This window comes from Salmo salar, chromosome ssa14, assembly GCF_905237065.1.
Source record: "Salmo salar chromosome ssa14, Ssal_v3.1, whole genome shotgun sequence".
Taxonomy (NCBI): domain Eukaryota; kingdom Metazoa; phylum Chordata; class Actinopteri; order Salmoniformes; family Salmonidae; genus Salmo; species Salmo salar.
In genome coordinates, this window is record NC_059455.1 from 25,942,592 (window position 1) to 25,964,982 (window position 22,391).

General features: G+C 43.9%; 1 protein-coding gene across 2 annotated transcripts in view; it reads left to right on the forward strand.

Moving 5' to 3' along the window:
• The first annotated feature begins 3,984 nt into the window (after positions 1 to 3,984).
• LOC106569210 (vesicular, overexpressed in cancer, prosurvival protein 1) overlaps positions 3,985 to 22,391 on the forward strand; it is a 36,020-nt gene continuing 17,613 nt past the window's right edge. The window contains exons 1-4 of one of the 2 annotated variants that reach the window (XM_014140344.2): positions 3,985 to 4,409; positions 7,577 to 7,635; positions 7,845 to 7,909; positions 15,777 to 15,854. In XM_014140344.2, coding sequence (XP_013995819.1) covers positions 7,881 to 7,909; positions 15,777 to 15,854 — 107 coding nt within the window. In that variant the 5' untranslated portion in view covers positions 3,985 to 4,409; positions 7,577 to 7,635; positions 7,845 to 7,880. The remainder of the gene's footprint in view (positions 4,410 to 7,576; positions 7,636 to 7,844; positions 7,910 to 15,776; positions 15,855 to 22,391) is intronic. The other variant, XM_014140343.2, reaches the window with a different exon arrangement.

The following is a 22,391-nucleotide window of genomic DNA, read 5'->3' on the forward strand; positions in this document are numbered from 1 at the left end:
AGAGTGCGCGTGTAGGTTGGTAGGGGAGAAGAAGGTCTGAGAAGGTTTTTTATTTATTATGGATCCCCATTACTCTTCCTGGGGTCCAGCAAAATGAAGGCAGTTATACACTAATCTACTACCACATATCTTCAACACAAAATCCATGTGTGTGTGTGTATAGTGTGTGTGTCTCTTCACAGTCCCTGCTGTTCATATAAGGTGTATTTTTATGTTTTTTAAATCTGATTTTGCTGCATGAGTCACTTGCTTTGGAATATAATTCTATGTAGTCGTGGCTCTATGTAGTACTGTGCACCTCCCATAGTCTGTTCTGGACTTGGAGATTGTGAAGAGACCTCTGGTGGTATGTCTTGTGGGGTATGGGTGTCTGAGCTGTGTGCTAGTAGTTTAAACAGACAGCTCGGTGCATTCAACATGTCAATACTTCCCACAACAAAAAGTAGTGATTAAGTCAATCTCTCTATTTTGAGTCAGGAGAGACTGACATATATATTATTCATGTTAGCTCTCCATGTACGTTTAAGGGCCAGCCGTGCTGCCCTGTTCTGGGCCAATTGTACACTCACTACTTTACATTGTAGTAAAGTGTAATTTCTTCAGTGTTGTCACATGAAAAGATATACTCAAATATTTACAAAAATGTGAGGGGTGTACTCACTTTTGTGAGACACTGTATATATTTATTAAAACAATTCCATATAGCTATGTAGTACCACCCTCTCATCCTTACAAACCCTTGCTCCCCCAAGCCAAGATTATCACCACCTCCCATCCTTGTCTTCTCTTACCCACCCAGGCCTAGTTAATCACCACCTCCCATCCTTGTCCTCTCTTACCCACCCAGGCCTAGTTTATCACCACCTCCCATCCTTGTCCTCTCTTACCCACCCAGGCCTAGTTAATCACCACCTCCCATCCTTGTCTTCTCTTACCCACCCAGGCCTAGTTAATCACCACCTCCCATCCTTGTCTTCTCTTACCCACCCAGGCCTAGTTAATCACCACCTCCCATCCTTGTCTTCTCTTACCCACCCAGGCCTATTTAATCACCACCTCCCATCCTTGTCTTCTCTTACCCACCCAGGCCTAGTTAATCACCACCTCCCATTCTTGTCCTCTCTTACCCACCCAGGCCTAGTTAATCACCACCTCCCATCCTTGTCTTCTCTTACCCACCCAGGCCTAGTTAATCACCACCTCCCATCCTTGTCTTCTCTTACCCACCCAGGCCTAGTTAATCACCACCTCCCATCCTTGTCCTCTCTTACCCACCCAGGCCTAGTTAATCACCACCTCCCATCCTTGTCTTCTCTTACCCACCCAGGCCTAGTTTATCACCACCTCCCATCCTTGTCTTCTCTTACCCACCCAGGCCTAGTTTATCACCACCTCCCATCCTTGTCCTCTCTTACCCACCCAGGCCTAGTTTATCACCACCTCCCATCCTTGTCTTCTCTTACCCACCCAGGCCTAGTTAATCACCAGCTCCCATCCTTGTCTTCTCTTACCCACCCAGGCCTAGTTAATCACCAACTCCCATCCTTGTCTTCTCTTACCCACCCAGGCCTAGTTTATCACCACCTCCCATCCTTGTCTTCTCTTACCCACCCAGGCCTAGTTTATCACCACCTCCCATCCTTGTCTTCTCTTACCCACCCAGGCCTAGTTAATCACCACCTCCCATCCTTGTCTTCTCTTACCCACCCAGGCCTAGTTTATCACCACCTCCATCTTTCCCCCCCTCCCTTCTTCTCAGACACATTTACACCCCTCTATACATTTACTTACTGATCCATTCACCTTCAATCACACACAACATATACCCTATACCTCCGCACACCCATTCTCTCCCGCCCGCCCTCCTACACATATTCATATTCACCCTCCTTCACTCTCCCATTCATATGCACATACACCACCTACACACACACACCCACTCACAAACTCTCGCCCACACACACACACACACACACAATTATTTACAATTAGTGACTTACGTGCTTATATTTCCTCTTTTATATTTTCTTTTCGTGTCCATGTATCTCATTGGCAACGGCTAATTCTATCATTACCTCCTAGAGAAGAACAGTTACTTGGGGACAATAGAGTATAGATTGTATTGGGGGGGGGGGGATATTGTCTCAATTTACAATTAGCTGGTCCTGGGCATCACTGTATGTAGCCCAGTATACTTATCGCTTTTTCTGTGCTCCCTTTCATACCCATAGTACTGTCGTGAATCGGAGTTGAGACTTGGTACCTTTTTTCTCTAGTGACTGTCTGATCGGAATGGATCTCTGGTGTTTTTTCCTCAGCTTAGCAGACAGGTCCTGGAAGAATCTAATGGACTGACCATGGATTTTGATTTCCTTTCCCTCCTGTGCCTTCAGAATGTTGGCTTTGGTCTTACAGTTCCACAGCTTAAACATGACCATAAAAGGATATTTAGCGTTCTTCTGTTTCACGCTGATCCGATGGCATCGCTCCAGATTCTACGTTGATACATCCATGTCAATCTCCTCCTATATCAGCATGATCACGTAGCTGGAAAGGTCTCATTTTTCCTCATCTCCTAGTATGAACAATATTCTCATATTATTTTGTCTCATTCTGGTTTTAGAGAATTTGAAGTTAGGATAACCAAGTTGGTCTTGTAGCTTGTAGGGGCTGGGCCATTTAGTATAGCAACCACTGTATTTCTATGGTTGTCATTCAAACCAATGTTAATTTATGCCAATTTAAAATGTATAGTTCCAAAAGTATACATAGTATCATATATCCTTTGACAAGAAATCTAAGTTGGGCCAGTCTGAACATCTCAATGTTGGTTTGGTGTTGATAGCTTAAATGGTGTATGAGAAAGGTCCCAGAATTGTAGCTTTTTTTGACCATCCAAGTCTATAGGCCTTTTTTTTTTTACATTGAAATGCATTGGTAGATCATTTAAATGTTGTTATAGTTCAAAAAGTTTCAATTCTATAAAAAAAATCTCAAGCAATCTGAGTTGGGGCAGTCTTAAATCTTTAAACTCCAGAGATTTCAGCTCTAGAGCTGGCTAAAGAAATCTAATAATAATGACTTTGTAAGAAATCAAGAGTTGTGCCATGTGTTCAGCAAGCACATCTAATGAGTAAACACTGCTACTAAACAGGTACCAGAGAGAAGTGTCAGTCAAGCATGATGCCAGCAGACACTCTTGCCCGGGAATGACATTGCGCTAATTGCCAGTGACAATCTCAACTGTGAAGAACAGATCAGCTCCAATTGCTTGACTGTCTGAAGCCACACCGATTGACAGCGCATGACTTTAAGCAGGCAACCACCAATAATAAAGCATTGTAGAGGCCTGCATGAGAACTATTCTGTATTGATGTTTCACAAGCACACATAGCTAGCTGTTGCAACCCGGACCCAGGGCAATGATAGTGGTCTGATCTGAGATATATGGTTGCCAGGCGATGGACATGCGTGTTGCTCCTGCATGCGCCATCTACTTCTGTTGTGAGACTTACAGAGAGTAACTGATGGTGATCAGAGAGAACACTATGGGTTACTCATGAAACATTTAGACAAGATGGATACACACCCACACCAATAAGATCAGAAAATATCTTCATGTATTAAACCCTTCATTCATTACTCATTACTCTTACAAATGACAAAACCTATATAGCAGAGGTATTCAACTCTTACCCTACAAGGTCCCGAGCCTGCTGGTTTTGTGTCCCAGGTCTAAATCAGTCCCTGATAAGAAGGGAACAAAGAAAAAGCCCAGTGGAACTGGCTTTGAGGTGCAGAGTTGAGTTTGGGGGCTCTGTAGCATTGCGTTGCATACTGCATATGATTTGTGTGATCTAAATGTTGTGACACAGAAGTTATGACAGTGTGGAGTCATAGCCTGTCATTGGTTAAAAAAACAAATGTTCTGAATGAATGGTCTGCGAGCGCTTTCAAGCAGTGCTTCTGCGTCCTTGAGTGCAGTGTTCCTAGGGATACTGTAGGGGCGTGTCATGTGGATCATGATCATCTTTACGTGTATGTGTACAGAGGGAAAAGCCGTACGTTTGTAAAGATAATATGTACAATACGATTTGATGCTAAAGCTAATTGCCAGTGACAAACTCAACTGTGAAGAACAGATCAGCTCCGATTGCTTGACTGTTTGAAGCCGCACCAACCAATGGCACCGATTGACAGCGCAAAATAAACATAGAACAGTCGTGGCCCGTGTCTCGCCAAACTCCAAACGCACTATGCGACGAGATGGACAAAGAATGATTTCTATGTCTTATGAATTTTGGATTATCACGGTGTTTAGGTGAACAAGGCTACTGTCCGGTGTTGACATCTCGTGAATTATGGCAGTTCTGTATGGAATCATATTTCTGTTTTGGTTAGTGGATGAGGTGAGTATCTGATATTTATAGTCATAAATTCAATCAATGTGAAAATGAAGAATTATTGCCCTCTTTTTGCTTCTGTCTCGTTGGTCTCTCAAATATGAATTAAAGCCCTGGGGTTTATTGAATGTCAACATAACAATGTGCCTTGCTGCTGCAGAAATTGTAGGCTATTGAAAACTATTAAGGCCTATGAAAGTTAGGCAGTTATGTAAGGTTACATAAGTCAGTGGTATATCGAAGGCTATTCTGTAGTAATGTATTAAGATCTATTTTATGTTCTTGAAATGAAACATTATTTTGAAAAATTCAACATTCATAACAATCTTACTGGGCTCATATTTACATCAGCCTGGATCATATCATACCACAAAATGAATTAGTTTGCCCTTGTCTTGCTGCTGATCATTTGGTTCCATCAAATAAGATACAACACACACCAGTGGTGGTTGATGACGTTTAAGATGAGGAAGGATGATTTTTGTTTTATGAACATGTCCTATTACAGCATATTGGATGACTGTCATTCATATTCCATTCACCCAGCTCAATGTAACATCGATAGGTTTAGGCTACTACATGATACTCATACTAGGTTGCTACAACCTAGCCTATGAATGAAAGTTTACAACGTAGGTGAGAGAATTTTGAGTAATCAAGGTGACAGACAGTGCCACATTCAATACCGCCTTGCACACTTTTGCGTGCATCTAGCTGATCTAGGGTGTAATCAATAGTCCAACATCTGCAAACAAGAGTTTTGAGTGGACAAATTCAGATATAGTTATACATGTTTTGTTCCGTTTGCTTCCATTTAAAAAAAGTTTTTCAACAGAAAAGGCACAATGAAAACACCCCTGATCACGCACAAACACAATTAATTTTCATAGCAACCACATACGAACAGCTTCTTGTATATATAATTCCATCTATCTAGGTGAAAAAACCTTTCCAAGCCAAACCTTCATATCATGACCACTAACCGCTACACACAGCCTACATCATTGTCACGTCATAGTCAACATAGCTACTAGAACTAACGCTTTAGTAAACCACAACAATCATGCAGTACAGTGTACAGTCTGCAGCAAGCACTTTAGCAGTTACACCGGTGGGCCCTGGTGGTAATAAATTAATAAAACCAAAACGTACCTTAACTTGGAAGAGTTCCAGTGTTGGATACCCATTGCCAGCTAGCTAACATAGCATCCGACCCTGTTTGAGCCGGGTGTTTGAGTAGGCTAAATTAGCTAGCTGCATTCGACGCTAGCTAAGTAAGTGAAAGTGAAAAAGATATATGCTGTGAAATATAGTTAACTCTCTCTCTCTTGCTTCTCCTTAATTTTGAAATTAATTAATTTGTTCAAAACTGTTCAACTATTGTCTTTCTCTCTCTTTGAGTCAACTACTCACCACATTTTTACACTGTAGTGCTATCTAGCTGTAGCTTATGCTTTCAATACTTGATTAATTCTCTGATCCTTTGATTGGGTGGACAACATGTCAGCTCATGCTGCAAGAGCTCTGATAGGTTGGAGGACGTCCTCCGGAAGTTGTCATAATTACTGTGTAAGTCTATGGAAGGGGTTGAGAACCCTAGGTTTTGTATTGAAGTCAATGTACCCAGAGGAGGACAGAAGCTAGCTGTCCCCTGGCTACACCATTGTGCTAGCCTACAGAGTGCTGCTGAGACTACTGTAAACCTTTATTGCAAAACAGTGTGTTTTAATCAATAATTTGGTGACGTAAATATATTTAGTATAGTTTTATCTAAAAAGGATCACCTTCTTTAATGTTTCACAATTTTTATTTTTATGAAATTTGCTGAGTAGGATGGTCCTCCCTTTCCTCCTCTGAGGAGCCTCCACTGACACACACACTAACACACACGAGGCAGCTCTTCCTCTGCTAACCATTGTTAATTGTCACTGAGCTGAAGCAGTGACAAACAGCTCTTTGTGGTCCTTTCCGTGACCACAAAGGCAGGCTCCAGTCCTGCTCAGGGGCTGCCTTTGTGTCTCCCTGCCATGACTGTATTTGGAAGGGACACCCTGCTAGCTGCAATTGACCGTGGACACAAACATCCACCTGGCAGGCTGGTGTGGAAAAAAGGCTGGAGTGTTTCCCACAATTACTCCCATCAAACAAGGGCCAATGCTAGCTGGCTCGCCTCACAGGTCACACATGCCTTAAATGGTGATGGAAGGACATCAAACAAAGTGGATGTCTCATCATCATACAAGCCAGAGCCTCAGAAAAGAACACAGTGGAATAGTTTGTGATTATGCCCAGTGAGGACAGTAATAGTGAGTCCACAGCCTGTTTTTCTCCAGGACCTCATTTAGAGGCTTGTTATACACAAAGCCCTAGGCCTGGTCTGACAGAGGCTGCATTGTATGTGTGCAGAGTGGGTTCTGGTCTCGTCTGGACTTTGCAGTCAGTGGTTCACAATCATCTTGAGTTGGCCTCTGAACATAGAGCATGAAATAGAAGTTTGGTTCATGAAATATGAACTTTGCTTACAGTAAGTGATATTTATAATACCAATGTTAAGGACAAGACAACCAAGTCCTGTTTGGTGGTTACATTTGGCACATCACAGAGAAATTCAACTACAAGGAATTAGTAAGGGCTGTCTGAAGAGAGAGTGGACCAAAACGCAGCAGAGTTAGTGTTCATCATATTTAATTATAAAATGGAACACTATACAAATACAAAATGAGAAACTGACAGCCAACAGTCCTGTCAGGTGAAATACTGAACAGAAACAATTACCCACAAAACCCAAAGGAAAAACATGCTCCTTATGTGTGACTCCCAATCATGAACAACGAGCTTCAGCTGTGCCTGATTGGGAGTCACACACACACACGGCCCAAAACAAAGAAATACAAAAACATAGAAAAAGGAACATAGAACGCCCACCCAATGTAACACCCTGGCCTAACCAAAATAAAGAACAAAAACCCCTCTCTATGGCCAGGGCGTTACAGAATTCACATGGTTGACATGTTTACATGCCCAACACAATGGCCATTCAACATGTTCTCTCATTTATTATCTGCCTTTCAAGATGATTTTATCATGATGCTTCATTTTCCCTCTGAGATTGCTCTTTGATTTCATACCAGCAACTATAAATCACTGACCAGTTTTCCTCTTCTCATATACAGTGCACAGCTTCCAAGAAGTACTGCTGGTATTTTGAAGGAGGCTACCCGATCTATTTCATGTAAGTATACTGTTCATACACATGGGTAACATAATTCATCTGGACAAAGACACAATTACATTGCAGCATACTGTATATTAATTGTTAATAGTAAGACATTTAATATTTTACAAGACATATTTATTCGTTTTCAACCTTCTGCCATTCAGATTAAACTGTTTGTGAATTTAAAGAGTGCAGTCTATTGATTCCCTCTGGCTTGTTTAAAGGCCGGGTGGAGTTTGGTTAAAGAAAATGGTCCCTGGATGTGGATGAATACAGAGAAATCACCCAGGTTGGTAACGTTATTATGAGTCAATACCAGCCTTTGACTCACTCCACTATCATAGCAGACTCATTTTGGCAGTCATTCAAAAAGCATGCTGTCGAAGCGGCGAGGGGAAATAATGAGTAAGCTGTAGCTTTTGCAAATCCAATCATCAAATCCAACACAGCATCTAGTCTCGAGGACCTGACCCTAGGCATCACAGTAATTAGGGTCTGGTTTCTATGATGGACTCTTTTGGCATAGAATAACTACGTCACTGCCTACATTGATAAGGTGAAAAAAATCTGGGGACTCCCAACAAATCACGAGGCAGACATGCCAGAATGTCGGGATTCAAAACCAAAGTTTGCAGGCAAAACCTTTGCAGTGGTTTTAGTTAAGGTAGTTGATGCAAACTAGCCACTTGCGAAATGCACTCATTAAAAATAACCTCTGTCATCTCCATCTTGCTAGCTACTATTTAGTATTTTATTCAAGTTGAAAGGTAGTGACGTAGGCTGTGACGTAGTTCCTCTATGCCTAAAAACTCCATCATTGAAACCAGACCATAGTCACTGTGTTGCCGAGGGTCGGGTTTTTGAGACTAAACAGCATCCACTGGGTTGAGAAATCACATTGGAGAAGCTCTTTGACTTCTATCTAAATCATTTAACTAATGGGCTAATAATTAGTCTTATAAAAACATGTTAGCCACTAGGCTGGCTGTAGAATTCTACCACTTGCTTTTAGAAAGGCCTCATTTTCAATGTATGAGGAGCTTTTAAAAATGCACTACAGTGGTGGTGCATCAGTAGGAGTTATAAAAAATGTAAAGCCTAAGGATGGAGTTGGAGTTATGGTAGGAGAGAGAGAAGAGCATTACTGGGAGTTAGCATGCTGCAGTGACTGGGGGATTTGGATTGAATTGCCTCTGTAAAATAGTGCACACACAGATCTAATGAAATACAGTATATTGCAGGGCGACTGTGGAATTGAAATAGTGCACTATTAAGAGAATGCTGGCTCAGCTCTATGCCCTCTCCTAGCGCTGTGCTGCTAATGACTTGTGTAATGGATGGCCTTAATGCTGAAAGCCGGAAATGCAGCTCTCACACTTATAGTACTGCTGGTTTAAAATACAGTACAAAATACTGACAGAAGGAGAGGGGGAATATTTCAAATGTTGAGGAGGATTTGTCATGGAAGTGGATTGCCGTCTATTTAGCCAGAGGATTTGGATGTTCAGTGCAGATCAGTGGATGATGAACATTTCTCTGAAATCTGTAATGATGGCATAAATCATCTCTCCTCTATGTTTAAAACTGAAGCTGCTATCTGCCCTTGAAAAACATCAGATACCCCGGCTCTCGGCGCATTGAAGATCTGAAGCCTGGAACTGCCAAATCACATCTCTGCCTCACACAATAAGCACTGCCCCATCACCATAGACAAAACTATAAAAGTAATTTGTTAAAATTAATGAGTTTCTACTTACTTTAATGACAAAGTATGATTCATTCTTACCTAAAAGTTCCTATATTTGACATATAAAACATTTTGTGTGTGTGTGTGCGTGTGTGTGTGTGTGCATTTGTGTGTGTGCGCACAGAGTTGTCAAGTCACAATGAGAGCATGTAGAAAAAAAGGAAGGGAAGTGCTGCTAGGGTAAACAATAGTAGGTCTTTGTAGATAGATGTTCTTTGGTAAAAGGGGTAAATTGGTCATCAAAAAGAAAGGAGGACCAAGGCACTCTTCATATCATTAATTAAAATGTCTTTATTTGCATGGCATGTTCAATGGAACCAAGACTTGAAAACTCTTGGTTCCGTTGAACCTACCATACAAATAAGGCATCACAATGAGAGCCATTCATCATCAGCTCTCCTGCATACAGATGCTGACAACTGATCAGCAGGGGGTTCAGATACAGTTGAAGTCGGAAGTTTACATACACCTTAGCCAAATACATTTAAACTCAGTTTTTCACAATTCCTGACATTTAATCCTAGTAAAAATGCCCTGTCTTAGGTCAGTTAGGATCACCACTTTATGTTAAGAATGTGAAATGGCAGAATAATAGTAGAGAGAATTATTTATTTCAGCTTTTATTTCTTTCATCACATTCCCAGTGGGTCAGAAGTTTACATACAGTGAGGGAAAAAAGTATTTGATCCCCTGCTGATTTTGTACGTTTACCCACTGACAAAGAAATGATCAGTCTATAATTTTAATGGTAGGTTTATTTGAACAGTGAGAGACAGAATAACAACGACAAAAAAATCCAGAAAAACGCATGTCAAAAATGTTATAAATTGATTTGCATTTTAATGAGGGAAATAAGTATTTGACCCCCTCTCAATTAGAAAGATTGAAAGGGAGTGCTCCTAATCTCAGTTTGTTAACTGTATAAAAGACACCTGTCCACAGAAGCAATCAATCAATCAGATTCCAAACTCTCCACCATGGCCAAGAACAAAGAGCTCTCCAAGGATGTCAGGGACAAGATTGTAGACCTACACAAGGCTGGAATGGGCTACAAGACCATCGCCAAGCAGCTTGGTGAGAAGGTGACAACAGTTGGTGCGATTATTCGCAAATGGAAGAAACACAAAAGAACTGTCAATCTCCCTCGGCCTGGGGCTCCATGCAAGATCTCACCTCGTGGAGTTGCAATGATCATGAGAACGGTGAAGAATCAGCCCAGAACTACATAGGAGGATCTTGTCAATGATCTCAAGGCAGCTGGGACCATAGTCACCAAGAAAACAATTGGTAACACACTACGCCGTGAAGGACTGGAATCCTGCAGCGCCGCAAGGTCACCCTGCTCAAGAAAGCACATATACATGCCCGTCTGAAGTTTGCTAATGAACATCTGAATGATTCAGAGGACAACTGGGTGAAAGTGTTGTGGTCAGATGAGACCAAAATGGAGCTCTTTGGCATCCACTCAACTCGCTGTGTTTGGAGGAGGAGGAATGCTGCCTATGACCCCAAGAACATCATCCCCACCGTCAAACATGGAGGTGGAAACATTATGCTCTGGGGGTGTTTTTCTGCTAAGGGGACAGGACAACTTCACCGCATCAAAGGGATGATGGACGGAGCCATGTACCGTCAAATCTTGGGGAGAACCTCCTTCCCTCAGCCAGGGCATTGAAAATGGGTCGTGGATGGGTATTCCAGCATGACAATGACCCAAAACACACAGCCAAGGCAACAAAGGAGTGGCTCAAGAAGAAGCACATTAAGGTCCTGGAGTGGCCTAGCCAGTCTCCAGACCTTAATCCCATAGAAAATCTGTGGAGGGAGCTGAAGGTTCGAGTTGCCAAACGTCAGCCTCGAAACCTTAATGACTTGGAGAAGATCTGCAAAGAGGAGTGGGACAATATCCCACCTGAGATGTGTGCAAACCTGGTGGCCAACTACAAGAAACGTCTGACCTCTGTGATTGCCAACAAGGGTTTTTCCACCAAGTACTAAGTCATGTTTTGCAGAGGTGTAAGGGCTGTCGTCGTAAGAAAACCAAGATGCGCGTAGGATGTGTATTCATTTTAAAGATTTAATCAAATGAACCACTATAAACAAAATACTCGACAGAAACGACAGCAAACAGTCCTGTCTGGTCCTACATGAACAAAACAGAAAACACTAGACAGAAACAATCACCCACAAAAACCCAAAGGAATAACAGGCTACTTATGTGTGACTCCCAATCAGCAACAACAAACTACAGCTGTGCCTGATTGGAAGCCACACGGCCAAAATCAACGAAACAAACCAACCTAGAAAAAAGAACATAGAACGCCCACCCAATATAACACCCTGGCCTAACCAAAATAAAGAACAAAAACCACTCTCTATGGCCAGGGCGTTACAGTACCCCCCCCAAAGGTGCAGACTCCGGCCGCAAAACCTGACTCTGAAGGGGAGGGTCCGGGTGGGCCCTCTTACGGCGGCGGCTCAGGTGCGGGACGTGGCCTCCGCTCCACCCTCGGCGTTGCCCACTTAGGTGGCGCCCCTGGCCGTGCCGGAGAACTGGTGGGCGACCCTGACTGCGCCCGGCTGGCGGGCGACCCTGGCTGCGCCCGGTTGGCGGGCGACCCTAGCTGCGCCTTGCTGGTCGGGCGATTCTGGTTGCGCCCGGTTGGCGGGCGACCCTGGCTGCGCCCGGCTGGCGGGCGTCCCTGGCTGCACCCGGCTGGCGGGCGACCCTGGCGGCTCCGGTGGCTCCGGGCTGGTGGGCGGCTCCGGTGGCACTGACCCAGGATTCACCAGGCTGGGGAGACATGAAGGAGGCCTGGCCCTAGGCGCAGGCACAGGACTCACCAGGCTGGGGAGACATGAAGGAGGCCTGGCACTGGGCGCAGGCACAGGACTCACCGGGCTGGCGGGCGGCTCTGGCAGCTCCGGACAGGCGGGCGGCTCTGGCGGCGCCGGACAGGCGGGCGGCTCTGGCGGCGCCGGACAGGCGGGCGGCTCTGGCGGCTCTGGACATGCGGGCGGCTCTGGCGGCTCCGGACTGGCGGGCGGCTCTGGCGGCTCCGGACTGGCGGGCGGCTCTGACGGCTCCGGACTGGCGGGCGGCTCTGACGGCTCCGGACTGGCGGGCGGCTCTGGCGGCTCCGGCGGCTCTGGCCCAGGACTCACCAGGCTGGGGAGACATGAAGGAGGCCTGGCTCTGGGCGCAGGCACTGGACTCACCAGGCTGGGGAGACCCACTGGAGGCCTGGTCCGTGGAGGAGGCACAGGACTGACCAGGATGGGGAGGCCCACTGGAGGCCTGGTCCGTGGAGGAGGCACAGGACTGACCAGGATGGGGAGACCCACTGGAGGCCTGGTCCGAGGAGGAGGCACAGGATAAACCGGGCTGTGGGGCGGCACTGGAGTTCTGGTACATAGGCTCTTTACCCACACTCCAGGCTGAATGCCCAATTTGTCCCGGCACGGGCGGAGCGCAGGCATTGGGCGAACTGGGCCCTCCCAGCGCCCTGGCAACACAGTGCGCAGAGCCGGTGCAGGATAACCTGGACCGAAAAGGCGCACTGGAGACCAGACGCGCTGAGCTGGCACAATCTGTCCTGGCTCGATGCCTGCACTCGCATGGCACTTGCGGGGAGCTGGCCTATAGCGCACCGGGCTATGAACGCGTTATGCTTCACAGCATAACACGTTGCCTTACCAGTACCACGCTGCTTCCGGTAAGCACGGGGAGTTGGCTCAGGTCTACCGCCTGACTCCGCCAATCTCCCCGTGTGCTCATGTCTGCTGCGCTCCCTTTCCTCATACCAGCGCCTCTCAGCTCTCGCCGCCTCGATCTCCCACTGCGGGCGGCGATAATCCCCAGCTTGAGCCCATGGTCCTTTACTGTCCAGGATTTCCTCCCAAGTCCACGATTCTAGATAGCTCCTCTCCTGGTTCTTCTCCTTGCGCTGCTCCTTTCTCCGCTGCTTGGTCCGTTTTTTGGTGGGTGATTCTGTAAGGGCTGTCGTCGTAAGAAAACCAAGATGCAGCGGAGGATGTGTATTCATTTGAAAGATTTAATCAAATGAACCACTATAAACAAAATACTCGACAGAAACGACAGCAAAAAGTCCTGTCTGGTCCTACATGAACAAAACAGAAAACACTATACAGAAACAATCACCCACAAAAACCCAAAGGAAAAACAGGCTACTTATGTGTGACTCCCAATCAGCATCAACAAACTACAGCTGTGCCTGATTGGAAGCCACACGGCCAAAATCAACGAAACAAACCAACCTAGAAAAAAGAACATAGAACGCCGACCCAATGTAACACCCCGGCCTAACCAAAATAAAGAACAAAAACCCCTCTCTATGGCCAGGGTGTGACAAGAGGGGTCAAATACTTATTTCCCTCATTAAAATGCAAATCAATTTTTGACTTGCGTTTTTCTGGATTTGTTTGTTGTTATTCTGTCTCTCACTGTTCAAATAAACCTACCATTAAAATTGTAGACTGATCATTTCTGTGTCAGTGGGCAAACATACAAAATCAGCGGGGGATCAAATACTTTTTTCCCTCACTGTACACTCAATTAGTATTTGGTAGCATTGCCTTTAAATTGTTTAACTTGGGTCAAACGTGTTGGGTACCCTTCCACAAGCTTCCCACAATAAGTTGGGTGAATTTTGGCCAATTCCTCCTGACAAAGCTGGTGTAACTGGGTCAGGTTTGTAGGCCTCCTTGCTCGCATAAGCTTTTTCAGTTCTGCCCACAAATCTTCTATGGGATTGAGGTCAGTTCTTTGTGATGGCCACTCCAATACCTTGACTTTGTTGTACTTAAGCCATTTTGCCACAACTTTGGAAGTATGCTTGGGGTCATTGTCCATTTGGAAGACCCATTTGCGACTGATCTTTAACTTCCTGACTGTTGTCTTGAGATGTTGCTTCAATATATCCATATAATTGTCCTTCTTCATGAAGCCATCTATTTTGTAAAGTGCACCAGTCCCTCCTGCAGCAAAGCACCCCCACAACATGATGCTGCCACCCCCGTGCTTCACGGTTGGGATGGTGTTCTTCAGCTTGCAAGCTTCCCCCTTTTTCCTCCAAACATAACAATGGTCATTATGGCCAAACAGTTCTATTTTTCTTTCATCAGACCAGAGGACATTTCTCCAAAAAGTACGATCTTTGTCCCCATGTGCAGTTGCAGACCGTAGTCTGGCTTTTTTATGGCGTTTTTTGAGCAGTGGCTTCTTGCTTGCTGAGCGGCCTTTCAGTTTATGTCGACATAGGACTTGTTTTACTGTGGATATAGATACTTTTGTACCTGTTTCTACCAGCATCTTCACAAGGTCCTTTGCTGTTTTTCTGGGATTGATTTTCACTTTTTACACCAAAGTACATTCATCTCTAGGAGACATAACGCGTCTCCTTCCTGAGCGGTATGATGGCTGTGTGGTCCCATGGTGTTTAGACTTGCGGTCTGTTGTTTCTACAGATGAACGTGGTACCTTCAAGCGTTTGAAATTTGCTCCCAAGGATGAACCAGATTTTAAAAATTTTTTCCTGAGGTCTTGGCTGATTTCTTTTGATTTTCCCATGATGTCAGGCAAAGTCGCACTGAGCCTGAAGGTAGGCATTGAAATACATCCACAGGTATACCTCCAATTGACTCAAATTATGTCATTTAGCCTATCAGAAGCTTCTAAAGCCATGACATCATTATCTGGCATTTTCCAAGCTGTTTAAAGGCACAGTCAACTTAGTGTATGTAAACTTCTGACCCACTGGAATTTTGATACAGTGAATTATAAGTGAAATAATCTGTCTATAAACAATTGTTGGAAAAATTACTTGTGTCATGCACAAAGTAGATGTCCTAACCGACTTGCCAAAACTATAGTTTGTTAACAAGGAATTTGGGAAGTGGTTGAAAAACGAGTTTTAATGACTCCAACCTAAGTGTATGTAAACTTCCGACTTCAACTGTAGCTATCCAACTTCAGCTCAGGGACTCAAGACAAACTGAAATTATAATGGAACTAAACCTAGTGCTCCCTCAATAGTTTACTTAATATTCACCTTAGACTGCAGAGCGTTTGTCATCTGCTTGGTATGTCTATTCCCTTGGGCCTCTTGGGATTTGTGTCAGACTTTTGTCTCAGTACTGTGCATATGAGAACTGCCATTTGTCTGAATGTGTTTTGAGAGGGTGGTTAGAGGACTGTACTGTTTATACAAAAGCCTTCTCTCTCAGTATTGTAGATGCTGGTGATTGTAATAAAAGCTTCCCCTCTCTCTTTCTGTGTGTGTGTGTGTGTGTGTGTGTGTGTGTGTGTGTGTGTGTGTGTGTGTGTGTGTGTGTGTGTGTGTGTGTGTGTGTGTGTGTGTGTGTGTGTGTGTGTGTGTGTGTGTTGTAGATGCCGGTCGTATGAGGACTGTTGTGGGACGCGGTGCTGTGTCCGAGCTCTCTCCATACAGAGACTATGGTACTTCTGGTGAGTTCCCCCAAGACTAGACTGCCAGTCTAGCTTCTCATCCTACTCTCTTTAATATACTCCCTCCTTCCTCCTACTCTCCTCCCTGCTCTCTCTCTCTCTCTTTCTCTTTGTCTCTCTCGCTTTCTCTCTCTTACACTCTCGCTCGCTCGCACTCTCTCTCCTCTCTCTGTCTCTACCCAACGTAGCCCCTGTATGTACTTGTGTGCATTTATGCATAAGACACTGGTTTGTTCATGAAGTTTATGGTCCTATGGGAGCACCTTTGTTTTTGCTTAGACCATGCCCCTCACATGAGGCTTTCTTGCTGCAGCTTAGAATAGCTACACTGGCTCACAGTGAAATGCTTCCCACTGGGCACAGACGTCAATTATACATCGATGCCACGTTGGTTCAATGAAATTTCATTGTGGAAACAACATTGATTGACCAGTGTGTGCCCAGTGGGTTGATTGTTATGACATGATCTTAATATGCAATTCAGTCATTGTAGAAACTGCTCTGTGCATGCATTAGGGCTGTCCCAACTAAAACAAATCTTGGTCGACCAAGAATCATCTGTTCTTTCACCAATCGATTGGTCGACATTTTTAAACGTATATTTTCCATATATTGACACATCCTATGTGTTTTAATCAAATCAACAATATTCACTGAGCTTGTCTGATGCTTTAAGCACACAGTTTGATTAAATAATGAAGACACACAAATGACTAGCAATTGATTTGATAGTGCTGGGCCAGGCTCGGACTTGCTGCGCTGTGTTAAAAAAACAAAAATATGGAGTGACTGTGACTAGCATCCAGTTGTCTCTTTCTCCTCCCTCCTGCAGCGAACACCACAGAACATCAAAGTGTTTATTGCGCTGTCCATGTTGCTGAAGGTGCAACATAATTAAGCTATTTCTGACTGAAAAGTTATGTTTCCGAAATCCCTAATTTGTTTAGGGAAAACAATTTCAACATGTCCAGGTGATAGGTAACTCGAGCTTGGTTCCCAAGTTTCTAAACCATACCAAACCATCTTTCCTACAGTGTTGCCATAATATTTGAATTGAGGAAGTGTGATCATAATCATTAGCATATTTTAGTGATCCACAGTACGTCCTAAAACTAATTCCGTCAGAATAGGGCACAATAAGGCTTGACCTATAGCCAGGGCCGGTCTTTGCCATTCTGCTGCCATAGCCAAGACCAAAAAATGCATCCCCCTGCAAAACTAGAATAGTCCCAGTAAGCAGAATTAAGTTGAAAAGATGTCTAAAATACATATTTTCCTGACGGTGAAGTTAGGTTCAATTTGGGTTCTGAATGAAGAGTGAAAGGTATTTTCTGTATGTTCAAATGTATATTTTCGAGGACGCTGAAAAGGCATATTTTCCAGACGTTGAAAAATATGTACTTTCCAGACGTTAAAATTTGTTTCATTTTCGGTTTTGAATGAAGGTTGAAAATACTTATTTTCCGGATGTTGAAAATACGTACCGTAATTTCTGGACTATAAGCCGCAACTTTTTTCCCACGCTTTGAACCTCGCGGCTTAAACAATGACGCGGCTAATATATGGATTTTTCCCGCTTTCAATTTTTTTTTACAAAAAAACACATTCTGTGACGTGCTCAGTTTTTTGGCGGCATGAAGCTTTCATTAGACCAATGAAATTGCCGAACTGGTTAAGGTCAAAACACTTTTTTGTTTACTGTTTAGATTAAATCGAGGGCTCTCAAACTTCCCATCATTCTGATTACGGTAGTCATTTTGTCACCCTCATCATGGCAAAGACACGGAGAAATGCATATGATGCAGCTTTCAAGTTGAAGGCGATTGATCTGGCTGTTGGAAAAGGAAATAGAGCTGCTGCACGGGAGCTTGGTCTTAATGAGTCGATGATAAGACGTTGGAAACAGCAGCGTGAGGAATTGACTGAGTGCAAAAAGACAACTTAAGCTTACTGCAAATGTTTTATTTTTTGTTACAAGCCGTGTTTCGTTAAAGCCTATTTATTTTTGTTACAAGCCGTGTTTCGTTAAAGCCTATTTATTTTTGTTACAAGCCGTGTTTCGTTAAAGCCTGTGTAAAGTTAATTTGTTTCAATGTACATGCGGGTTCTAGACATGTGCGGCTTATTTATGTACAAAATAATATAATTTTTTTAATTCAGTGGGTGCGGCTTATATTCAGGTGCGCTCAATAGTCCGGAAATTACGGTACTTTACAGACGTTGCAAAAATAAATGGGTGTTTTTTGGGGGGGGGGGGTGTTGAAATCAGGCTCATATTGGGTTCTGAATGAAAGTTGAAAATACATTTTTGAGGTTCAATAAATTTTATTGTTGAACAAACACAATGCTCTCAGTCAATCCAAAATGTTATTGAACCTCAAACCTGAATGTTTAACAAAGGAAAAGTGAGTTTTGGCTTTCTCAGGGAAATATACTGCTCAAAAAATAAAGGGAACACTTAAACAACACATCCTAGATCTGAATGAAATAAATCTTATTAAATACTTTTTTCTTTACATAGTTGAATGTGCTGACAACAAAATCACAGAAAAATAATCAATGGAAATCCAATTTATCAACCCATGGTGTTCTGGATTTGGAGTCACACTCAAAATTAAAGTGGAAAACCACACTACAGGCTGATCCAACTTTGATGTAATGTCCTTAAAACAAGTCAAAATGAGGCTCAGTAGTGTGTGTGGCCTCCACGTGCCTGTATGACCTCCCTACAACGCCTGGGCATGCTCCTGATGAGGTGGCGGATGGTCTCCTGAGGGATCTCCTCCCAGACCTGGACTAAAGCATCCGCCAACTCCTGGACAGTCTGTGGTGCAACGTGGCGTTGGTGGATGGAGTGAGACATGATGTCCCAGATGTGCTCAATTGGATTCAGGTCTGGGGAACGGGCGGGCAAGTCCATAGCATCAATGCCTTCCTCTTGCAGGAACTGCTGACACACTCCAGCCACATGAGGTCTAGCATTGTCTTGCATTAGGAGGAACCCAGGGCCAACCGCACCAGCATATGGTCTCACAAGGGGTCTGAGGATCTCATCTCGGTACCTAATGGCAGTCAGGCTACCTCTGGCGAGCACATGGAGGGCTGTGCGGCCCCCCCAAAGAAATGCCACCCCACACCATGACTGACCCACCACCAAACCGGTCATGCTGGAGGATGTTTCAGGCAGCAGAACGTTTTCCACGGCGTTTCCAGACTCTGTCACGTCTGTCACGTGCTCAGTGTGAACCTGCTTTTATCTGTGAAGAGCACAGGGTGCCAGTGGCGAATTTGCCAATCTTGGTGTTCTCTGGCAAATGCCAAACGTCCTGCACGGTGTTGGGCTGTAAGCACAACCCCCACCTGTGGACGTCGGGCCCTCATACCACCCTCTTGGAGTCTGTTTCTGACCGTTTGAGCAGACACATGCACATTCGTGGCCTGCTGGAGGTCATTTTGCAGGGCTCTGGCAGTGCTTCTCCTGCTCCTCCTTGCACAAAGGCGGAGGTAGCGGTCCTGCTGCTGGGTTGTTGCCCTCCTACGGCCTCCTCCACGTCTCCTGATGTACTGGCCTGTCTCCTGGTAGCGCCTCCATGCTCTGGACACTACGCTGACAGACACAGCAAACCTTCTTGCCACAACTCGCATTGATGTGCCATCCTGGATGAGCTGCACTACCTGAGCCACTTGTGTGGGTTGTAGACTCCGTCTCATGCTACCACTAGAGTGAAAGCACCGCCAGCATTCAAAAGTGACCAACACATCAGCCAGGAAGCATAGGAACTGAGAAGTGGTCTGTGGTCCCCACCTGCAGAACCACTCCTTTATTGGGGGTGTCTTGCTAATTGCCTATAATTTCCACCTGTTGTCTATTCTATTTGCACAACAGCATGTGAAATTTATTGTCAATCAGTGTTGCTTCCTAAGTGGACAGTTTGATGTCACAGAAGTGTGATTGACTTGGAGTTACATTGTGTTGTTTAAGTGTTCCCTTTATTTTTTTGAGCAGTGTATATAAGTGTGCACAATTATTAGGCAACTATTAGTGTGCAGAATTATTAGGCAACTAAATTACAAAAATAATTTCTCTCAACTCACTTGTTTATTCTCAATTGTTAGAGTAACTGTAACAGATAAGTAACACAAAATGACAATTATATAACATTTGTGGCCTTTCAAAAATATTCAGTGACCAATATAGCTACCCGTATTTTCAATAACTGCCATGAGCCTTCCATCCATGGAGTCTGTCAGTTTCTTGATCTGTTCACAATCATTTTCGCTGAAGCAGCAACCACAGCCTCCTAAGTGCTGTTCAAAAAGGTGTATTGTCTTCCATCACTGTAAATCTCACGTTTAAGAAGGGCCCACAAGTTCTCAATAGGATTTAAGTCAGGTGAGGAAGGGGGCCAGGTCATTATTCAGGCATCTTTGAGGCCCTTGCTGGCTAGCCAAGCAGCGGAGTACTTGGATGCATGTGATGGAGCATTGTCCTGCATAAAGATCATGGCCTTCTAGAATGCTGAGGACTTCTTCCTGTACCACTGTTTGACGAAAGAATCTTCCAGAAACTGGCAGTAGGTTTGGGAGTTGAGTTTCAGTCCATCTTCAACCCGAAAAGGTCCAACTACCTCATCCTCAATGATAGCAGCCCATACCAGTACCCCTCCTTCACCTTGCTGGCACCTGACTCAAAGTGGTGCCCTGTGTCCATTACTGATCCAGCCACGGGCCCATCCATTTGGTCCATCAAGAGTCACTTTCATTTCATCTGTCCATAAAACCTTTGAAAAATCTGTCTTCGGGTATTTCTTTGCCCAATCTTGACGCTTGTGAATCTTATTCAGTGGTGGTCTTGTTTCAGTCTTCTTGACCTTGGCCATGTCTCTGAGCACTTGACACCTTGTACTTCTGAACACTCCAGGTAGGTTGCAGTTCTGGAATACGGTGGCACTGGAGGATAATGGGTTCCTGGTAGTTTGACATCTAATTCTTCTCAAGTCTTTTGCAGTTAATTTGCGCCTTTTCTTCCCCATGCATTTTTTGCGCCCCAGTTGACTATTCACAACAAAACGTTTGAATGTCCGGTGGTCACACCTCAATAGTTTAGCTATTTAAAGAGTGTCGCATCCGTCTGAAAGGCATTTTACATTTTTTGGCTTTTCAGTGTCAGTTAAATTTCTTTTTTGGCCCATTTTACCTGAGGTAATGAGGCTGCCTAATAATTATGCACACCTTAATATAAGGTGTTATTCACTTTCGCCACACCCTCCCTTATTACACAAATACATATCACCTGAAAATGATTAACTCCAATAAGCATTCAAGTTTATATGGTTTGGAGTTCGAAAATGTGAATAGAAACAATGATAAGATCAGATTACTCACTTGCCTAATAATTGTGCACGCAGTGTATGTTTAGATCAAAAACCAATGTCAGTGGATGTGGAAATCAAGGCCGGTCTGGAACTGCACCAAGAAAAGATGTCCAAAAGGCGTCGGTGTTGGTCCATGTTTACTGAGGCGTAGCCTACAGTGTTGCCTGAAATAGAATTTTATGAATTCCCATCTATGTGGTAAGCCTACCATTTACAAAACACCAAAAAACTAAATCCGGACAATACCAAAAAAAGACATCCAAAAGATGTCTGCTTGTGCTTACTAGGTTGTAGCCTACCATGTCGGCCCAAGGGCATTTTATGGATGCCCATCCATGTGGTAGGCCCACCGTTTGTAAAACAGGCCATTGTGTTGGCTTTATTAGTCCTGATTCCTGTGACTAATCAATTTGACTATTTATGCACTGAGTATTAGTTACCCAACTTTATGAGGATTTATCGTGAGCCTATTTGCAATGTGTTTACACAGCGGGTAATGCAGAAGCAAATTTTTCTCGCTGTAATCAGCTTGTCAAAAAAATGTAAAGAAACAAACTTGAAACCACTGATCATGACGATGGGGTGAAACCCCTGGACAACAGTCGTGATTGTCCATTCCATAATGTCCATTTTACTTTGGCCTGTTCTGATTTTAGGATATGTTGTTTGTTAACATGACAGTTCACATTTTATTTGATTGTGCCCATATAGGTTAGGCTGTTTGATCTGAGAAACCTGCATGATGTAAAAAGTGTCCTTCTCATTACATTGTCATACATTTTATCTCCAGCATGTAGGCTTCAGAAAAGGCCACATACTCTTTCTACCATATCCAATATCTGCTACATTTTTTATATATTTTTATTTCAACTTTATTTAACCAGGTAGGCCAGTTGAGAACAAGTTCTCATTTACAACTGCGACCTGGCCAAGATAAAGAAAAGCAGTGCAACAAAAACAAAAACACAGAGTTACACATGGGATAAACAAACGTACAGTCAATAACACAATAGAAAAATCTGTATACAGTGTGTGCAAATGAAGTAAGGAGGTAAGGCAATACATAAGTAATTACAATTTAGCAATTAACACTGGAATGATAGATGTGCAGATGAGGATGTGCAAGTAGAAATACTGGTGTGCAAAAGAGCAGAAAAACAAA